The sequence below is a fragment of the Pimephales promelas genome, chromosome 5 (genome assembly GCF_988280905.1).
Source record: "Pimephales promelas chromosome 5, fPimPro1.hap1.1, whole genome shotgun sequence".
Lineage (NCBI taxonomy): Eukaryota > Metazoa > Chordata > Actinopteri > Cypriniformes > Leuciscidae > Pimephales > Pimephales promelas.
The window spans coordinates 43,358,093-43,378,540 of record NC_142773.1 but is presented as its reverse complement, the minus strand read 5'-3'; the positions used below and the strand labels follow the sequence as shown (position 1 = coordinate 43,378,540).

The following is a 20,448-nucleotide window of genomic DNA, read 5'->3' as shown; positions in this document are numbered from 1 at the left end:
CCGTCTCTCTTCAGGCTCACACACACACACACACACTGACACACACTCTCTCTCTATAGGCTCACAGCACATGTGGAAAACAAGCAGCAGAAAGGTGATTCTCTGTTTCTCTTTAATAGGGGGCAGATTTTCAGTACATTCACCTGAAACTGATGGGCAGGTGACAGAAAATAACATGTATCTGAGCACACACACGCACAAACAAACACACACATCTGGTTCATTGACTCACTGACTCACTCACTGACTCACTCACTCACTGACTCAATGACTGACTCACTCACTCACACACTCACTGACTCACTCACTCACTCACTGACTCACTCACACACTCACTGACTCAATGACTGACTCACTCACACACTCACTGACTCACTCACTCACTGACTCAATGACTGACTCACTCACTCACACACTCACTGACTCACTCACTGACTCACTCACTCAATGACTGACTCACTCAATGACTCACTCACTCACACACTGACTCACACACTGACTCACTCACACACTGACTCAATGTGTCAATGACTCACTCACTCAGTCACTGAATCACTCACTGACTCACTCACTCACTCACTCACACACTCACTCACTCACTGACTCACTCACTGACTCAACGACTCACACACTCACTGACTTACTGACTCACTCACTGACTCACTCACTGTCTCACTCACTCACTGACTCACCGACTCACTCACTCACTAACTCACTGATTCAATGACTCACTGACTAAATAACTCACTGACTTACTGACTCACTCACTGACTCACTCACTAACTCACTGACTCAATGACTCACTCACTCACTCACTGACTCACTCACTAACTCACTGACTCAATGACTCAATGACTCACTCACTCACTGACTGAATGATTCACTGACTCACACACTCTCACACACACACACACACACACACACACACACACACACTAACTCAATCACTGACACACTCACACACACTCACAGACTCACTCACTGACTCACTCACTCATTGATTCACTCACTCACTGACTCACTGAGTCACTCACTCACTCAATGACTCACACACACAGTTCACCTGGTAGTAGTTGGGCCAGTAAGTGCTGATGGCGAGCTCCACCTGGCTCCAGGAGTGTGTGGCGGGTCCAGACGTGTTCCACACCGGTAGACCCATCGGGCTGTTGTTCTCCTTGATGTAGATGTTCAGATGTCCAGGTCTGCCGCCTTCTCGACCCGCAACGTAGAACTGGAATATCACGCAGTGTGTGTCGTTCTCTTTCAGCTGCGGAGTGAAGAGTAAAGCCTTCTGACCCGCGAACCGACCCGAGGAGTTCACCATCATGAACGCCGAGCCTGTGGACAACACCAGAGTAGACCGTGGTAGATCAGTGTGTGAGTATGAGTGTGTGTGTAAGTTAATACAGTAAAAATAGTGAAATATTATTATAATGTAAATCATCAGTTCTCTATGTGAATATACAATAAAGTGTAATTTATTCCTGTGATCAAAGCTGAATTTATCATCATTACTCCAGTCTTCAGAGTCACATGACCCTTCACAAATCACTCTAATATGAGGATCTGATGATCAACAAATTGAAAATTGAAGTCGTGGACGAATCATTTTCAGGATTCATTGATGAATAGAAATATAATAAATTTTTTGTAACATTATAAATGTCTTTACGGTCGCATTATCATCTCATGTAAACACAGCTCGTGATGAGTGTGTCCGTCCGTCACACACTGATGTGTTTATGAGACATATGGAATACATTAGTGTGTTTATCAACATGTAGAAATCACTGCAGTGACGGTAATTGATTAAAGAGGAGCCACTTCATTACAGGAGCAGCTTGATTCATCTTAATTAGCATTGCTAATAAATGTAGATCTGTTTCAATCAGGCGGATGCCAAATCAACACATACTGACTCACCATTACACACACACACACACACACTCTTTTTTGCAGTGTACTAAATGAAAATTGAATAATATATATATATATATATATCCTCAATAAACCGAACCCTCTCGTTCATTCTTTAATTAGTTCTTAACTCTCGCATGTTTTCCAGCAAAACTGATGTGATGTAGAGCTGCGTTAATCACTTCTGTGTAACGACCACTTCCTGTCCGCCAGAATAATTATCCACCGTCTCCGGCGGCGAATCATAACGAGTGTGTCTTCTTGCGGCGAACACACGAGTGTTTCTCCTCCTCAACAATAGCGCGTTCGGCCCAATTAGCCGCGGAGCTCGAGTGTCTCAGAGAGGCCAGCGGGTCTGTGTTTATTAGCACTTCAACAAGCTCAGATCTGATTGGACGAGAGGCGACGACCCCACACACCTGCTAAGGTCACATATGTAAAGACATTTTTAGATTTCAAAACCGCAGATCACAGATACACCGCCAAACACACTCTGTAAAACTACTCTCAATTATTAATGTATCAGTTAGCATGATAGGCCATATTTTGACACGGTGCATTAGCTAGTGACCAAAAAGCCCATTTTTAACATGTTGCTAGCATGTTTAACATGATTTAACGCTTTATAAACATGTTTTCAGCAAATTTCTAGCATGTTTTAAAATGCTAGCAACATTCCCAGATAGCAGACATTGAATCAACGTGGAAATATGACATCGAAACAACGTTGATCTGACATTGTTTTGCTCATCGAATTAACGTTGAACCAACGTCAGACGCGTCATTCTTTCAAAACTAACGGAAAATCAACTTGAAATCAACGCGTTGTTTCAACGTTATGAAAGCAAACCAATTTTCGATTTTCATTTAGCTTTGAAGAATGCCGCGTCTGACGTTGGTTCAACGTTAATTCGATGAGCAAAATCAACGTTGTTTCGATGTCATGAGAGACGTCGTTTCCACGTTGATTCAATGTCACTTTGCTGTCTGGGTTGCTAACATGTTTATAACATAAAACACGTTATCATGGTTTAACATGTTGCTAGCATGTTTATAACATAATTGAACATAATTGAAATAAGAGTCTCGGACAAGCCGGGCACGTTTTAATATGTTACTAGCATGTTTCTAACAATAAAACTCGTTGTTGTCATGTTTTAACATGTTGCTAGCATGTTTATAACATAATTTAACACATTGCTGGCATGTTTCTAACATAATATAACACATTGTTATCATGTTTTAACATGTTGCTAGCATGTTTAACATGATTTAACGCTTTATAAACATGTTTTCAGCAAATTTCTACCATGTTTTAAAATGCTAACAACATTGCTAATATTTTTATAACATAAAACACGTTATCATGTGTTGCTAGCATGTTTATAACATAATTGAACATAATTGAAATAAGAGTCTCGGACAAGCCGGGCATTTTTTAATATGTTGCTAGCATGTTTCTAACAATAAAACTCGTTGTTATCATGTTTTAACATGTTGCTAGCATGTTTATAACATAATTTAACACACTGCTGGCATGTTTCTAACATAATATAACACATTGTTATCATGTTTTAACATGTTGCTAACATGTTTATAACATGATTTAACACATTGCTAGCATGTTGCTAGCATGTTTCTAACATAACATGTTTTAGCACATTGCTAGCATGTTTTAGCATGTTGTTAGCATGAAGATCACATGCAGTGTTTGTTAGTTTGGAGACTGTGAGGACTCGGTACCGCGTGTCGTTTAGTTGAGTGTTTGTGCAGATGAGCGGCGGAACAGATTAGCATGTGCCACGGATCCGCTGCCAAACTCAAAATATTGTATGAAGAGCATATGAAATCATAACTTTAATCTGAGCTTGCCTTGTCTACCGATTCCTTACAAATTACCATGGCGATCTGCTGGTGTGATCTGAGCGCCTGAAGCCGCTAACGCTAGCGGATCTCAGAGAAACTCCCCACAGCTCTGACAAGGTGAAACCATTACCTGCCGCTAATTTACTCAGAGAAGCGGCGGTCCGCGGGTTTATTTCGAGCGGCGTGGCACCTGATGCTTCATTAGAGCATGCTGGGATACCGGGAGCTTGTCACGCTAATGGCAGAGCTAATTAAAAAGAGTCTCGGACAAGCCGGGCATCACACAACATTATTATGAGGAGAAGTTCCACATGTGCAGGAGATGTCTTCATAACGAGAGACGGAAATAAACACATCTGGGGCGTATTAATAACCAGAACTTGATTTAAAGTCACAGTGGTTTATCAATGTGGTTTCAAATCAAACATTATGGACTTGAACATCCGAATCCTGAAATAAAACACTGTAGTTTTACTGTGGTAATGTCATCAGATACCACCGTAATGCATGATTCATGCAATGCATTTAGATTGTCAAATGAATAAATAAACAAATATTTTAATTTATTCAATTATTCAATTATATTTATTTATTAAATTGATTAAACTTAAAGCATGGTTGATGAATGAAATCATAAAAATGTAACAAATTACCATGAATGATTTAAAAATAAATAAAAAACTATTTAAAACAAATAACGTTTATTTAACATTATATATATATGCTAAATTATTATATACATTAATATTTAATATTTTATTAATTTATATTATATTCCTATTTTTTTTCCTAAAATAAAACACTGTAGTTTTACTGTGGTAATGTCATCAGATACCAGCGTACTGCATTATTCATATGCATATCTATATTATTAATGTCTTGTGCAATGCATTTAGATTGTCAAAAGCTAAATGAATAAATAAACACATATTTTAATTTATCCAATTATTAAATTATATTTATTTATTAAATTAAATTTATCAAACTTAAAGCATGGTTTGTGAAGAAACTGCAGTTGATGAATTAAATAAAAAAAAATTAACAAATTAAAATGAATGATTTAAAAATAAATAAAAAACTATTTAAAACAAATAACATTTATTTAACATTATATATATATAAATAAAAATATATATATATATATATATAAATAAAATATATAATAAAATTAACAAAATATTAAATATTAATGTATATAATAATTTAGCATATATAATATATGCTAAATTATTATATACATTAATATTTAATAATTATTATATACATTAATATTTAATATTGTATTAATTTATATTATATTCCTATTTTATTTGAATGTTTATTTTATTTCAAGTAATGAATATATATATGCTTAAATAAGCATATACATATTTTATATAGATATATTACTTTACATATATTTATATAGATATATTATTTTATATACATTTTTATATATTGTATTTAAATGTATCTAATGTTTATTTTATTTCAAGTAATGCAAATATGTACAGTATACACACACACATAAATAGTTAAATGAACAGCATCAGCCCTGATCTTGACCGATGCACGTCAAGAGGAGTTATGATCAGGGCTACTGTTGTTCATTTAACTATTTATGTGTGTGTGTGTGTGTGTGTGCGTTCCTCCACAGACACACACACACACACCGTCTGACGCTAATCATCAAAGTCTATAGGCATCACATTCATTACGCGCTCGGAGCGACGGTGTGAGCGGGGTTGTAATCCCAGTAATGACTGGCGCTCATTATTCTGTTCTCACTCAGGTCCTGAACCCTGTGAAAATCATTATGTGGTTGAAATCGGAACGAAGGGGCCGCTCTTTAAACTCAGGCCCTCCAGGTCTCATTTGCTAATAAAACTCGCGAGGTCGCGGGCCCGGCGGCGGCTCTCAAATGTCAATGTAGACAAGCCAATTCTCACATTGTGGCACCAATCAAAAACGCTCTCGCTGTGAGAGTTCGCGAGGAGCCGTGGCCCGAGAAAGAAAGAAAGAAAAGACCAGGAGAAATAAGAGTGATTGAGCCGGAGACGCTTTTGTCTGACGCGAACAATGAGGAAGAAAAGTAAAAAAAAAGTCATTCCGTCTGTCTTATAAATGAAAGCTGAAGAACTTTCATAAACTCTGAGGAGAAAAAGCCTGTTTTCCAGGACGGTCTAACGTTAGCCCGGAGCTAATTGGCCGGGGAACAGTCGGATCCGCGCTCACACACACATCCCACAACATCTTAATGACTTTATCCGTGGAGATGCGAAACGCACCGGCAGCCCTGCCGTGTAAAGTCACCATGAAACACACCTGACACGCCATTAATTGATTCAACGTCACGCGTGTTTCCAGGAGAAACGGGATTTAAAACAGGAAAAGGAGGGCAGTGATCGTGTCATGTCACGACTCTGGTGTTGTTAAAGCGCTCATGTGTTGAGAAATCTCATTTTCCTTGATTGTTATTGTGCTATAAAAATATCATACCTTTCAGTCCACAAACAGCTTTTACTGAAAGCGAGCTCAGAAAATGTCTCGTTTTGGATTATGTCACATTATGACGTCATAGAGCAGGCGAAATTAAATATAAATATTAGCTGTTTTAAAGGATTAGTTCACTTTTTAAAAAAAACTTTTGCTGATAATTTACTCGCCCCCGTGTCATCCAAGATGTCCATGTCTTTCTTTCTTCAGTCGAAAGGAAATGAAGGTTTTTGATGAAAACGTTCCAGGATTTTCTCCATATAATGGACTTCAATGGGGACCAAACGGTTCAAGGTCCGAATGAGAGTTTCAGTGCAAACTGCTCAAAGGGCTTTAAACGATTCCAGACGATGAATAAGGGTCTTATCAAGCGAAACGATCGCTCATTTAATAAATAAATAACAAAGTTTAAGTTTTATAAGCTCAAATGCTCGCCTTGCTCTGTTCTGTGTGACTCTCTCCTGTTCGAACTCGTTTATCAAAATGAACAAATCTTTTTTCGTGTTATTTGGTCCATTTAACGAATGAAATTTACGAATTGACTCGGAAAAAGATTTGTTCATTTTGATTCGAACAGGAGAGTCACAAACACTCATTACAGAACAGAGCAAGGCGAGCATTTGTGCTTATAAAACTTAAACTTTGTTATTTATTTATTAAATGAGCGATGATAAGATCCTTATACATCGTCTGGTGTTGTTAAAAGCCCTTTGAACATTTTGTAGTTTGCACTGAAACTGTCTTTTGGATCTTGAACCGTTTGGTCCCCATTGAAGTCCATTATATGGAGAAAATCCTGGAATGTTTTCATCAAAAACCTTAATTTTTTTTTTGACTATAGAAAGAAAGACATGGACATCTTGGATGACACGGGGGCGAGTAAATTATCAGCAAAAGTAAAAAAAAAAAAGTGAACAACTCCTTTAATAATACAAATAATAATACTCCTAAAAATAATAATACTCCTTTTATAAATACAAACTGAAACTGAAGATAAAACCTAAAAAGAAATATAAATATATTATAAACAACAAAACAACTAATAAAATGACTAAAAATTTTATTAAAATTATTATTTAAAAAAATATTAATAAAACTAAAATACTGTTCTCAATGATATTAAAGGGGTGATGGATTGAAAAATAAAACATTCCTTCATCTTTTGACACATCAGAGGTTATTGTGCTATAAAAATATCATACGTTTCAGTAGATTTTGTCAAAAACGCATCGCTTCTCTTTCATCCGGCCGTTATCAACCCATGGATTACTTTTATGAGAGAGCCAGGATATTATTAATATAACTCTGATTGTGTTCGGCTGAAAACAAAGTAAATTACAGCTAGGATGTCTTACGGGTTAATTTTCATTTTTGGGTGGACTATCCCTTTAAAGTCCTCCTGTAGTCCATCATTTGATCCCCAAAATTACACATTTAAAAGTTTTTTCCTTGAGAAATGTTTCGCAATGTCTATCTTGAGTGTAACTCGACACGCCTCATTAGTATGCGCGGTTCTATGAATATGCAAATGAGCCCCGCCTCCACTCACTCACTCGACGATCACACGTTGATCTGATTGGTTACAAGGTGGTTTGTGACGTCAGAAACACCAGCGATTTCAAAGCGTGTTTTTGAGACTGTCTTTTGTTTTTAGGAGGAAATACTCAGCATAAGTTCACATAAGTTCATAAGTTCATAATAAGGTGTGTGTGTGTGTTAACGTGTATTAAAAACGCCACATTAACAATATTAAAAGCTGGATTTTCCCCACCGATTAGGAAATTCATGTTAGCATAAATAGCTAAATATCAGTTTGTATTCATCAGACTGAACAGTGTTGTATCGTCAGCTGAAGTTAGCATGAGCGCTGCCCTATAATCATATAAGCGCGTCTCTGTGTCCCGCTTGACTTTCCCTCTGACATCACAAACATTCGCACAAAGTTGCAAATGCGGCAAACGCAATTAGCGTGATGTTGTGGCTGTTTCCCGCGGGACGTCATCTTTAGCTGATGTGATTGAAGTTCTGATTTAATTCCTCCGTCCTTCAGTCTCCATGACAGAATAAAGTGTCTCTGAACAACAGGAGGGATGTTTGGCGTCCGCGGGGGGGATGAAGCGCCGCGCTACTGTATGCAGAACGCTTAATTCAGTTAATGAGCCCGTAAAAACAAATAACATTCCAGACGAGGCTTCATTAGGAAAAAAAAGTACGAATTTCGCCGCTTTTGATCTTGAGAGACGAATATTCTGGATTTCTTAATAGGCCGTGTGAGAACGTCTCCAAATGGATCTGCAGAAATGCAATCAAATTATGTTTGTAAATGGAGCAGAGTAAGAGAGTCATGTGACGTTCGGGGAACACACATCAGATGAGGATGATGTCTAAAAAATGTTAAATATAAATGTTAGCTTTAGCTTTAGCTTTATTCTTTTGATAAAATGCATTATTTTTTACCAATCACATACAATTCATTTGAAATTTCCTTTACATTTCCATGATCAGAAGGAGCAGATGGATATAATATAATATAATAATATTCTTACATGTATCTGCTCCCTTTTTTGATGTTGACGCGAAAGACCCAAAATTCAAAATGAAAGCTATATATTGTATTTTCATGTATAAAACAAATTTATACTGTGAAAATTAGTATTATATGCAGTTTGAAATGAATGATAAATGATCTACTACTTTGTCTTTTCCTTATATCATGGTTATATTTATCTAAGCATATTTTGGCATCTTTGTATAGTCTCACCTAACACAGATATATATATTTTTTTAAATTACAATTTTAACTTGTGATAGTAAAAAACTTAAGAGGTCAAATTCATTTTATACAGTGGTCCATAGAGTTAAGCCTATATATGCAGCCATTAAGTACTATATATATGGCTATTGATATTATTGTTTTTTTTGGTTAATTTAATACCAAAATAACACACCAGGTGACAGCAAAGTCACTTCATCTTTAGATTTTAGCTCTAAGAACTTATTGGAATGATATTTTAATGTAGTTAAAAATAATTAAAATTTAAAACATAAAAATATAAGCTTTAATTACATAGAAAATATGGTACTTTTTGAAGTATATAAATTCCAAAATACCCCCAAAATTTAAAAAAACACCATAAATGGATAGACAAAACTTTATCGAAGACAGTGATATAACATTTATAATACATAAAAATTAGGATCACACCTGAGTCCTTTGTGCCCACATTTGTCCACAATTACGGGATTAAGGGCTATAAAATGAATACGGTTTGAGGGTTAACACTATCTATTTTGTTACATTATTATTTTTTTCTGATTAGTATATTAATGTACTGTACTGTAGATGTATTATTTTGTTTCTTAAATTCATTTATATGAGTTTTTTATTTATTTTTGCATGTTTAATGCTTAAAAGAATAACACATATCTGCCAATGGGGTCAGAAAAACAATCTTTAAATTGATTATTTTTCTGACACCATTAGCAGATATTTGTTATTTTTTTAAGTAAGTTTCAGAAAACACGACTTATCATCTTCTCTTGATTTACGAATGTGTAGATGTTTGTGCAGGATAACGAGACAGACATCATTTTTTCATTTTTTTTCTTCAAGAAAGCCAATATTTGAAGTATATCCGGAGTAAAAATATGCAAAAAAAAGTTGCATAAATTAAATAAGAGTTATAATTCCCTGCATCTGAATGTGGTCCTCGAGCGCGCTGTGAACGAAGCTGGAGCTCAAGTCTTTGGTCTCGTCCACGTCTGCGGGCGCTCACACACACACACACACACACACACACACACACATCTACAGGCAGGACTCAGGAGAATCATCATATTCTGAGTTATGATTGATTCAGTATTGAGGAGAGAAACTCATTAATGAGAGGGTTCTTTAACTTCTCCCACAATCCTTTGCTGTGAGACACATGGAGGCGAGTCTCATATAAATCCAGAGACACGAACCCTGAAGACGCTGCGAGGGGGATTTTACAGTAATTAAGATGCATAATTCATCATTTATTTAGTGCATTTCTTCTTTTGTTTCAAACTGGCCAGGAAATGCATTTCGCATTAAACGATCTATACGATGTTCAAGTGCAGCACGTCACCGAGACTTACAGGAGGAGGAGGAGACGGAGATGTTGACATTCTGCTGCTGTGATCTCGTGTGCTCATGGGCTCTTAATGATCAGATCATGTGATCCGGCGTGATCGATACCGAACGCATGTTTGAGATTCATGAGCGATTGACGCGTGACTCGCTAATGCGACCTGATGCTTTGATCCGCCATCGGCAGGACCCAGCTTTCATCAGATAAACATTTAGCATTCATTCGGACTCTTAAAGGGTTAGTTCACCCAAAAATGAAAATTAAGTCATTAATTACTCACCCCCATGCTGTTCCAACCCCGTAAGACCTTCGTTCATCTTCGCAACACAAATAAAGATATTTTTGATTGAATCTGAGAGCTGGATCAGTCCTATAGACTGCCTAAGGGACTGGCTCTTGACGGCCCATAAAGTCATTAAAGAAAAGGTTTAAATATTCCATGTGCCTACAGCGGCTCAATTATAAGTTTATCAAGCGACGAGACTACTTTTTGTGTGCGAAAAAAACATAAATAACGACTTTATTCCACTATTCCATTACTTCCTTATGGGCGCATGCGCGAGAACTGAGACGAGGACGTTCTCATTCGTCTACTTCTTGTTACCGGCTGCTCACCGCTTAGGAGTTTTACCGCCCCCTACTGTATAAGATGATGATCCATATATAAGGCGCTCCGGATTATAAGGAACACTGTCGTTTTTTGAGAAGATTAAAAGCTTTTAAGTGCACCTTATAGTGCGGAAAATATGCTAATTGAAAAGCGTATGTACAACGCGCATCTTCCTCTGCTTGTAAATATCAGCACATCATCTTATACGGTAGATGGCGGTAAAACCCCTAAGCGGTGAGCAGCCGGTAACAAGAAGTAGACGAATGAGAACGTCCTTGTCTCAGTTCTCGCGCATGCGCCCATAAGGAAGTAATGGAATAGTGGAATAAAGTCGTTATTTATGTTTTTTTCGCACACAAAAAGTAGTCTCGTCGCTTGATAAACTTATAGTTGAGCCACTGTAGGCACATGGAATATTTAAACCTTTTCTTTAATGACTTTATGGGCCGTCAAGAGCCAGTCCCTTAGGCAGTCTATGTAGGACTGATCCAGCTCTCAGATTCAATCAAAAATATCTTTATTTGTGTTCCGAAGATGAACGAAGGTCTTACGGGGTTGGTACAGCATGGGGGTGAGTAATTAATGACTTAATTTTCATTTTTGGGTGAACTAACCCTTTAATGCACTCGCTAACTAATCTAAACTCAAAAACTAACTTCAGTCACACCAGACAACAGTCAGAGTTAAAGTTTCATACACACATAAAGCTGTATTTTGTATAATTTTGACTAGATAAGTTTGTTTGTTTTTCATTTCTGATGGAAGAGAAAGTATTTGATTGTTCAGAAACTCAAAATAATAAGTTATCTCAACTAAATAAATTATTATAAAGTTGATTTGACAAAAGAAAATATGTTGTGATAACAAATCTTGAAAATATTTTTTTTACAGTTTTTGTTTGTTTTTCATTTCTGATGGAAGAGAAAGTATTTGATTGTTTCTGCACTCTTAGAAGAAAAGGTTCTATTTAGAACCTTAAAAGATTCTATCAGCGCTACATATTTGGAACCCCTAAAAGGTTCTATACACTCATAGACATATACACTAGACCTCACCTTGGGGTTCTAAGCATGCGTCAAAACCGCCGCCATCTTGGAACAGGGGTCTTGTCATAGGAAGTAGCTAGGTAACGCTGCTATCTCTGCCTTTACTTCGAATTCATTGATGGTGGCGGACTTTTGTGCAGCGTATGAAGTTCACGGATGAAATCTGAACTAGGAAGAATGTTTAAAAAAAAAAAAAAATTCTTTCTGGAATCAATGATAAATACATGTCTGACCGTTGGAACAAACCAAAAAAACAAGAAAAATCGCATTCATGATGATTTATGGTGATTTTATTTCCGTTAGACCTGTCTACTACATTGACGCTGATGCATTAAAGTGGAGGGGCTCCCCTGTTTCAAGATGGCGGCTCTATTGACGCATTCGTTCCAATGAACTGCCGGAGCCAAGGTGACGTCTAATGTATACTGTACTGTATGTCTATGCTATACACTCTTAAAAAAGGGTTCCTCTGGGTTCTATATAGAACCCTGGGGTTCCATACTTGACCAATAGAACCTTTTACCAAAAAAAAAATGGTTCTATATAGAACCATTTTGGAGTTCCATATATGAAGCGGGGGATGGAACCATTTCTGGTTCTAAACAGAACCATTTCTTCTAAGAGTGTGGTCAAACGTTTGGAATAATTCCAATTTTTGTCACTTCTGCTCACCAAAGCTGCATTTATTTGATCAAAAATACTGCAAAAACAGTTTAAAAACACAGTTTTCTATTTTATCAACTCACTATTATTGATCATCAGATCCTCATATTAGAGTGATTTCTGAAGGATCATGTGACACTGAAGACTGTAGTAATGATGCTGAAAATCACAGGAATAAATTACACTTTAACATTTATTCACATAGAAAACAGATGATTTACATTACAATAATATTTCACTATTTTTACTGTATTTTTGATCAAATAAACACAGTCCTGTAGAGCAGAAGAGACTTCTTTCCAAAAACATCAGATCCAGCACTTATTACAATAAATGCTGGATCAGAAATTACAATAAATGCTGGTTCAGAAACAATCAGATCCAGCACTTATTGTAATTCTAGTATTTTAGCATAATTGCAATGTATTTGAAGTACACAGAATAGCACTTTATTGAATATGTGTAATTTGTCTGAAAACAGTGGTGTCTTTTGTAATATGTTCGCATCTTATTTAAACTTAAATGTTAGTTTTGTTAAGTGTTGTTTGTGATGACCTGACGGGGGACTGCAGATGGAAAGTAGCCCTGGGGATAATTCTGGCATATTTACATTGCTGAAAAACTAAGATGTCTATCAATATGCATCGTCCCTTTTGAATAAATAAATAAACATTAAAAACTCCTAATTATAGAATTAACAGTTTGAATACATGCATTTTGAATGCAATTTAAATAATTACAATCAAATACACTCCTCTCAAGGGGATCCAATGTCCTTCTGGGAACCTCATCACAGTCCCTGAAGACGAGGAGATGAATGTCATGTTTGCAAGGTGCCCCTTTTATACTTCCGGGTCGCACGATGATGACATCATAGGCGTTGGCTCAGGTCAATAGGATTGGCGTGATTCAGACACCGGTCACGCCTGAGGCGTTCCCCAATGCGTTTCGGCGCAGCGTCTCCATTAGTCTGATTCCTGAGGATCTGTCAGTCCCAGAGTCCCACACACACACACACACACACACACTGCTGTCGGTCCCACGCCAGCTCAGAGTCCTCATCTCAAATCAAATCATACGCGATCAATGCAACATTAAAGAGAGAGAGAGATACGGGAAGAGCATGCTAATGACTTCCAATATGCCACAGCGAGAGGAAAAAATGCTTTAATTAAAATAGATTTGCGTGTTTTGATATAAAAATTCATTCCAAGAGCTTTTGTCTTTCCTCCATTACCGGCACAATGGAGTCATCCAGCTGATATCGAGCGCTGGTCACATTTACAGCCTTTTACCGTAATGTGAGCGATAACCGGGCCGGTTAGTGGAGGAACGAGGCATTCTTCATCCTTTACTCTCTAATAAAGTGGTCGTCCAGCATTTCGCCGGTTTCGCTTCACATTCGTCTTCTCTATTCTTTCAAACACTCCTCAATAAAGAGCAAACCAGCCAGAACCAGATTACAAGCTTTAATTCAGTGGGTGACGAATGCGGCATCACATCGAATGCCACACGAGTCAATCATTATAGAAACAAACATCTGCCAATGGAGTCAGAAGAATAAACTTAAAGGGATAGTTCACTTTGAAATTAATGTTTGATATGTTTTATCTTCCCTCAAGGGCATCCAAGATGTAGGTGTCTTTGTTTCCACAGTATTTTCAATTTTGATATTTTTAGGTCAAACCGTTCATAAAATGGAGGTCTATGGTCACCACCTCAAAGAGCAGCACAGAGAAGTCCAAATTAAACATGATTTAATGACTCGTAAATGTAAGGACACACTGATGGCCTAAGACACGAAACGAGCGGTTTGTGTGAGAAAACCAACAGTATTTATATTGTTTTTACCTCGTGTAATCACAGTGATCTGAATCAGTTGTTCAATGTCCAACTGAACCGAACTGAATCAGTTCAATGTTACGCCGGAAGTGATCGCTCGCGTGTGACGTCACTCAATATTTACACGGAGATTTCGGAAGTTTTACCTTTTACTAAACATATTTAGATATCCCGAACTCGTCTTCCATTGCGGTTTCCCGTATATCTAAACATGTTTAGTGAAAGGTCAAACTTCCCAAATCTCTGTATAAACAAAGAGTGACGTCGGCGCGCGAGCGATCACTTCCAGACCGAAGCGCCCGTGCCGTCAGTGGCTGTGATTACACGAGGTAAAACGATATAAACACTGTTGGTTTTCTCACACAAACCGCTCGTTTCGTGTCTTAGGCGTGTCTAAGTCATTAAATCATGTTTAATTTGGACTTCTCTGTGCTGCTCTTTGAGGTGGTGACCATAGACCTCCATTATATGAACGGTTTGACCTAAAAATATCAAAATTGAAAATACTGCGGAAACAAAGACACCTACATCTTGGATGCCCTTGAGGTCAGATAAAACATATCAAAAATTAATTTCAAAGTGAACTATCCCTTTAATTAAAAAGGACTCCATTGGCGCAGATATTTGTTCTTGTTTAAAAGCTAAAACTCTGATACAGTTTTTACTTACTACACTCTAAAAAATGCTGGGTTGTTTTAACCCAATTTTGGGTAAAATATGGACAAACCCAGCACATTGGGTTAAAAATGTAATTTAAAAATGTAACCCAATGGCTGGGTTTGTCCATATTTTACCCAAAATTGGGTTAAAACAACCCAGCATTTTTTAGAGTGTATCTTCAGCCATTGTGCTTCTTCTCCAGTAAAAGCATCTTGATTTAGGAATGTTTAGATTTGTTCTGGAAAACGAGACAGTAAAATATCCATTGTTTGCAGCGTACGCAGCATTTAATGCCATGACTTTCTGCTCCAAACTGAAACCTTTTCAAGGCCTACTTCTGTTCCAGATCAAGAAATCAAGAGACGTTTACTGGAGAAGAAGCAAAGTGACTGAAGATATTAAGGTTGGAAAATGTATCGAAATGAATTGAGTTTGTGTTTAAAACAAGAGCAAATATATTTCCCCAGCCCTTGGGTTGTTTTTAACCCAGTGTTTTTTTTTTAGAGGTTTGAGTGATATAGTTTGAGTGAAAAGCAAGTTCTATTGTAATAATAAATCAACCCATAATGCTGGGTTAAATAACCCAATTTGCTGGGTAAAATAAACCCAACATGTGTTCCCAGCCATTGGGTTGTTTTTAACCCATAGCGGTTTCGGCAAGGCAAACGCCACTCACATCTCCGTCAAAAACATGTCAAAATCACAACGAATGAACGGCCAGAAAGATCAATATTACACTCTAAAAAATGCTGGGTTATTTTAACCCAATTTTGGGTCAAATATGGACAAACCCAGCTGCTGCACTGTAAAAAAATATAGATGGTTTAACTTAAAAAAGTAAGTAACCTGGTTGCCTTAGAATTTTAAGTTGATTGAACTGGAAAAAGTGAGTTAATACAATGAAGGAGATTAATTTAACCATCAGAAACTCAAAATAATAAGTTATCTCAACTAAATAAATTATTATAAAGTTGATTTGACAAAAGAAAAAATGTTATACACTGTAAAAAAAATTGTTGGTTTAACTTAAAAAAGTAAGTAACCTGGGTTATTTTAAGTTGATTGAACTGGAAAAAGTGAGTTAATACAATGAAGTAGATTAATTTAACCATCAGAAACTCAAAATTATATGTTATCTGAACTAAATAAATTATTTAAGTTGATTTGACAAATGTTGTGATTACTACACTGTAAAAAAATGTGTTGGTTTAACTTAAAAAAGTAAGTAACCTGGGTTATTTTAAGTTGATTGAACTGGAAAAAGTGAGTTAATACAATGAGGTAGATTAATTTAACCATCAGAAACTCAAAATAATAAGTTATCTCAACTAAATAAATTATTATAAAGTTGATTTGACAAAAGAAAATATGTTGTGATAACAAATCTTGAAAATATTTTTTTTACAGTGTGGGTTAATTTTATAAATTAAATTTTTTTTTAATCCAACAATTGGGTTTGTCCATAGGCTATTCGACCCAAAATTGGGTTGAAACAACCCAGCATTTTTTTAGCAAACGTGTGTGTGTGTGTGTGTGTCTCACCGGGTGGCATCCACGGGTCCAGCGAAGGCCTCTCACCGGTGTCGACCTGTTCCCAGTCGAGGTCGTCGTCTCGTCCTTGAGTGTATCCGCAGGAAGTGAAGGGTTTCTCGAAGTCACAATCGCCTGCAACAGAACGACATTCACATCGTCAGCGCGTTTCTGGAAATGAACGAACGCATCCATTACGCGTCTTTCCGTCCGCTCGTAATGCAATATGCCCAACAACAGGAGCGCTTAAACCGAGATGGAGAGGGATTGCAGCCACAACATATATTACCATCATTAGCGGCGCGCGAGCCAATCCCACAGTGACAGAAATGAAGTGTCCAAACTCTATCATCGTTAAACGCTGCTCGCCGAGCATAAATCTGAGTCATTTCGCAGTGGCGCGAGACCAGACTTCCCCTTTAAATCACCCGGCGTTGGTTCTCATTCATCCTCATAGTCCTGACGGGACCGGCGCTCTTAATTCCTGCAGTGAACAGGTGAGCGTGTGCGGTCATTTATAGGGTTTTGTGTTGATGAAACACACTTCACCTTCAACAGTGTGTCATCTTTAACTTTCTGTCAAATTTTACAGTCCAAATATTAAAAAAAAAATCTTAAATCAAGATGCGTTAAAGGGGACATATCATGCCCTTAAATGCATTTTGTTGTATATTTGGAGTGTTTATAAGTACAGAAAAGATGAAATTATTCTTCGTTTATATCTTTATATTCTGTTTTGGTCATATTTTTCAACCTGTTGAGATTTTTCTGTTTTCTATGACGTTTTTTGAACTATCACGTCACCGTATTTGCAGCAAAATAAGGACATCGACTACCGGCCCAACACTTCGAGAAATCCGCCATTATTATTTCTCGCTCCGATTTTGTAGTCCGAGCTCAATGATGCAGAAGTTACGAGAGGGCAAGTCAAAATGTTCGGTTGTTGGATGTACGTTAGTGACCTGAAGCACTTCAAGGATTCCCACTTCAACAACCGTCGCCATTATAAAGAAGGTTTGCCGATTGAATGAGGGGTAAATTAAGGTAAACGACGAACAGAGCATTTCGATAAGCTGTAAATATCGTTAATAAAAATAAAGTACTTTACTTTCTTAAAACACATGGTGGTCATGGTTTAGCAGTACCTTTGTCTTTCTTTGTTTTAGTTTTGAAGTAACGTTACACGTCTGCAGTATTATTGTTCTTGAGTTTTAGCTGCTTTTCTAAACGTATCATATTATCAATACAGATTGTTAGTGGTAAGATTAGACCGTAGTCATTTATCTTGTCAGTGTGCTTGTTTTAACAAGAGAAATAGTCGACTTTCACTAATAACACAAAACAGTTAACTCACATACCAATACATCCATATGAAGAAGAGGTTGTTCTGCAGGTTCGTCGTCATCTTTATCAACTCGAATATGTTCGGCTTGATGGACAAGTCTTCTGTTGTTGACATTTTATTAAAGTGTGAATAAAAATGTTCTTTGAAGGTATCGTATATAATCGTATATCTCTAATCAAACTACAATAATGGCCGAACGTGGGGAGTTGAACTGACCGTGAACTCATGGACCTGGAGAGCGGGCGGGGTGTGACGCATCTCCTTTTTATTTAAAGGGGCCGCTTTGAATCGGGTCGCTCACAGACGCACATCAGAAAAGGGGCTTGTGGAGCTTTAATAATGAGGAATACAGACCCAAGCATTGCAATTATGCTTTATATAGACCACAACAGTATGATTTATATGTAAAAATAAATGATTTATGTACCCTTTAGGTAGTAAAAATGTTATTTCTTGTTTTCTGTGGAAATGAAGTGAGCCGTTGCTTAAAACAAGCTAAATTTTCTGCCAATCGGATAAAAAAAAATAATCTCTGTTTGAATGAAGATTATTTATCTTATTCCATTGGTAGATCATTTTGCTCTTTTTAAGCAACGACTCACATAATTTGGTTTTATTTCCCCTGAAAACAAGACATAATATCGTACGGCATTGGACTCATCTAGTAAATGCGTCTTGATTTCAGATTTTCTTTATATTTGGACTGGAAACAAGACAGAAATACTAAGTATTTTAAGACTAAAGTCTCAATGTTAAATGTATTTATACAGCACCTTTATGACAATAAACATCCAGCTCAAGAGTATAATATGGAAAACACAAACGAACAGCATGGAAACAATTATTGCCACATTTTTAGTGCAGTAATCGATGAAACATTAACAAATCAGTTTACACACTTCACCTTTATGGCTCTAGAAAGGTCCAAACAGCATAAATTGACCAAAGTGCTTTCTAACGATAAACACAGAGCTCTATAAATTAAAAACGCTCTTGAATTTATATTCACTGTAAATTCAGTGCTGAAGTTTTACTGCGCAAGGTGTCATTTACAGGGTTTTTGTGACGGTCAAACATGATTTGTTTGGTTGAATCAGCGACTCAAGCCATGAAATATGAATAAAAGTGCTTTATAATCTTACGTACACTCATAGTCCCCTGAGCTCCAGCCTGACCTGAGGGAGAGGATTATGGGAACGCAGAAGCGGACGGGTGCACGGACACACGAGTAACGCCACATCGCTAGCGCAGCCGCGCAGGAGATTTAGCCTGAGTGTGTGTGTGTGTGTGTGTGTGTGTGTGTGTGTGTGTGTGAACGACCCGACGCCGCGACTGTGCACTCGGAGTAAATGGAAAATAAAGGGCAAATAAATTAATATTTCAGTGTGTGGCAGCGCTTGCAAACTCATTGTAAATCAACATAGGAGCTGTTACACACACACACGCACACACACACACAAATGCACAATAATGCTTGCATAAACAAGAAAAACAGAAGAGCACCTTTTACATGCCAGATCTGATCAATCACTCTTGGAGCGCTAGTGTGTGTGTGTGTGTGTGTGTGTGTGTGTGTGTGTGTGTGTGTGTGTTTACAACCCTTTTACTTTCCAAAATGTGATGTATTCCTGAATTTATGTAACAAAATGCATTAAGATGCATGCGTGTGTGTGTGTGAGAGAGAGAGAGACTGTGTGTGTGTGTGTGTGTGTGAGAGAGAGAGAGACTGTGTGTGTGTGTGTGTGTGTGAGAGAGAGAGACTGAGAGTGTGTGTGTGTGTGTGTGAGAGAGAGAGAGAGACTGTGTGTGTGTGTGTGTGTGAGAGAGAGACTGAGAGTGTGTGTGTGTGAGTGAGAGAGAGAGAGAGAGAGAGAGACAGTGTGTGTGTATGTGTGTGTGTATGAGAGAGAGAGACTGTGTGTGTGTGTGTGTGTGCGCGTGAGAGAGAGACTGTGTGTGTGTGTGTGTGTGTGTGTGTGTGTGTGTGTGAGAGACAGAGATTGTGTGTGTGTGTGTGTGTGTGTGCATGTGTGTATGAGAGAAATACTGTGTATGTATGTATGTGTGTGTGTGGGGGGGGGGTGTGTATGAGAGTGTGTGTGTGTGTGTGTGCATGTGTGTGAGAGACAGAGTGTTTGTGCGTGTGCGTGTATGAGAGAGAAGAGACTGAGAGTGTGTGTGTGCGTGTGTGTGTACGTGTGTGTCAGAGAAATACTGTGTATGTATGTGTGTGTGTGTGTGTGTGTGTGTGTGTGTATGAGAGAGACAGTGTGTGTGTGCATGTGCGTGTGTGTGAGAGACAGAGTGTGTGCGTGTGTGTGTGTGCGCGCGTGTGTGTGTGTGTATGAGAGAGACAGTGTGTGTGTGTGTGTGTGTGTG

General features: G+C 37.6%; 1 protein-coding gene across 5 annotated transcripts in view; it reads right to left on the bottom strand.

Annotated features, from left to right (window-relative positions):
• LOC120471340 (receptor-type tyrosine-protein phosphatase mu) overlaps positions 1-20,448 on the bottom strand; it is a 231,231-nt gene that overhangs the window by 146,351 nt on the left and 64,432 nt on the right. For all 5 annotated transcript variants that reach the window (XM_089131628.1, XM_089131630.1, XM_089131629.1 and 2 more), the window contains exons 2-3: positions 16,737-16,859; positions 1,064-1,338 (exon numbers count right to left, since the gene is read on the bottom strand). In XM_089131628.1, coding sequence (XP_088987754.1) covers positions 1,064-1,338; positions 16,737-16,859 — 398 coding nt within the window. The remainder of the gene's footprint in view (positions 1-1,063; positions 1,339-16,736; positions 16,860-20,448) is intronic.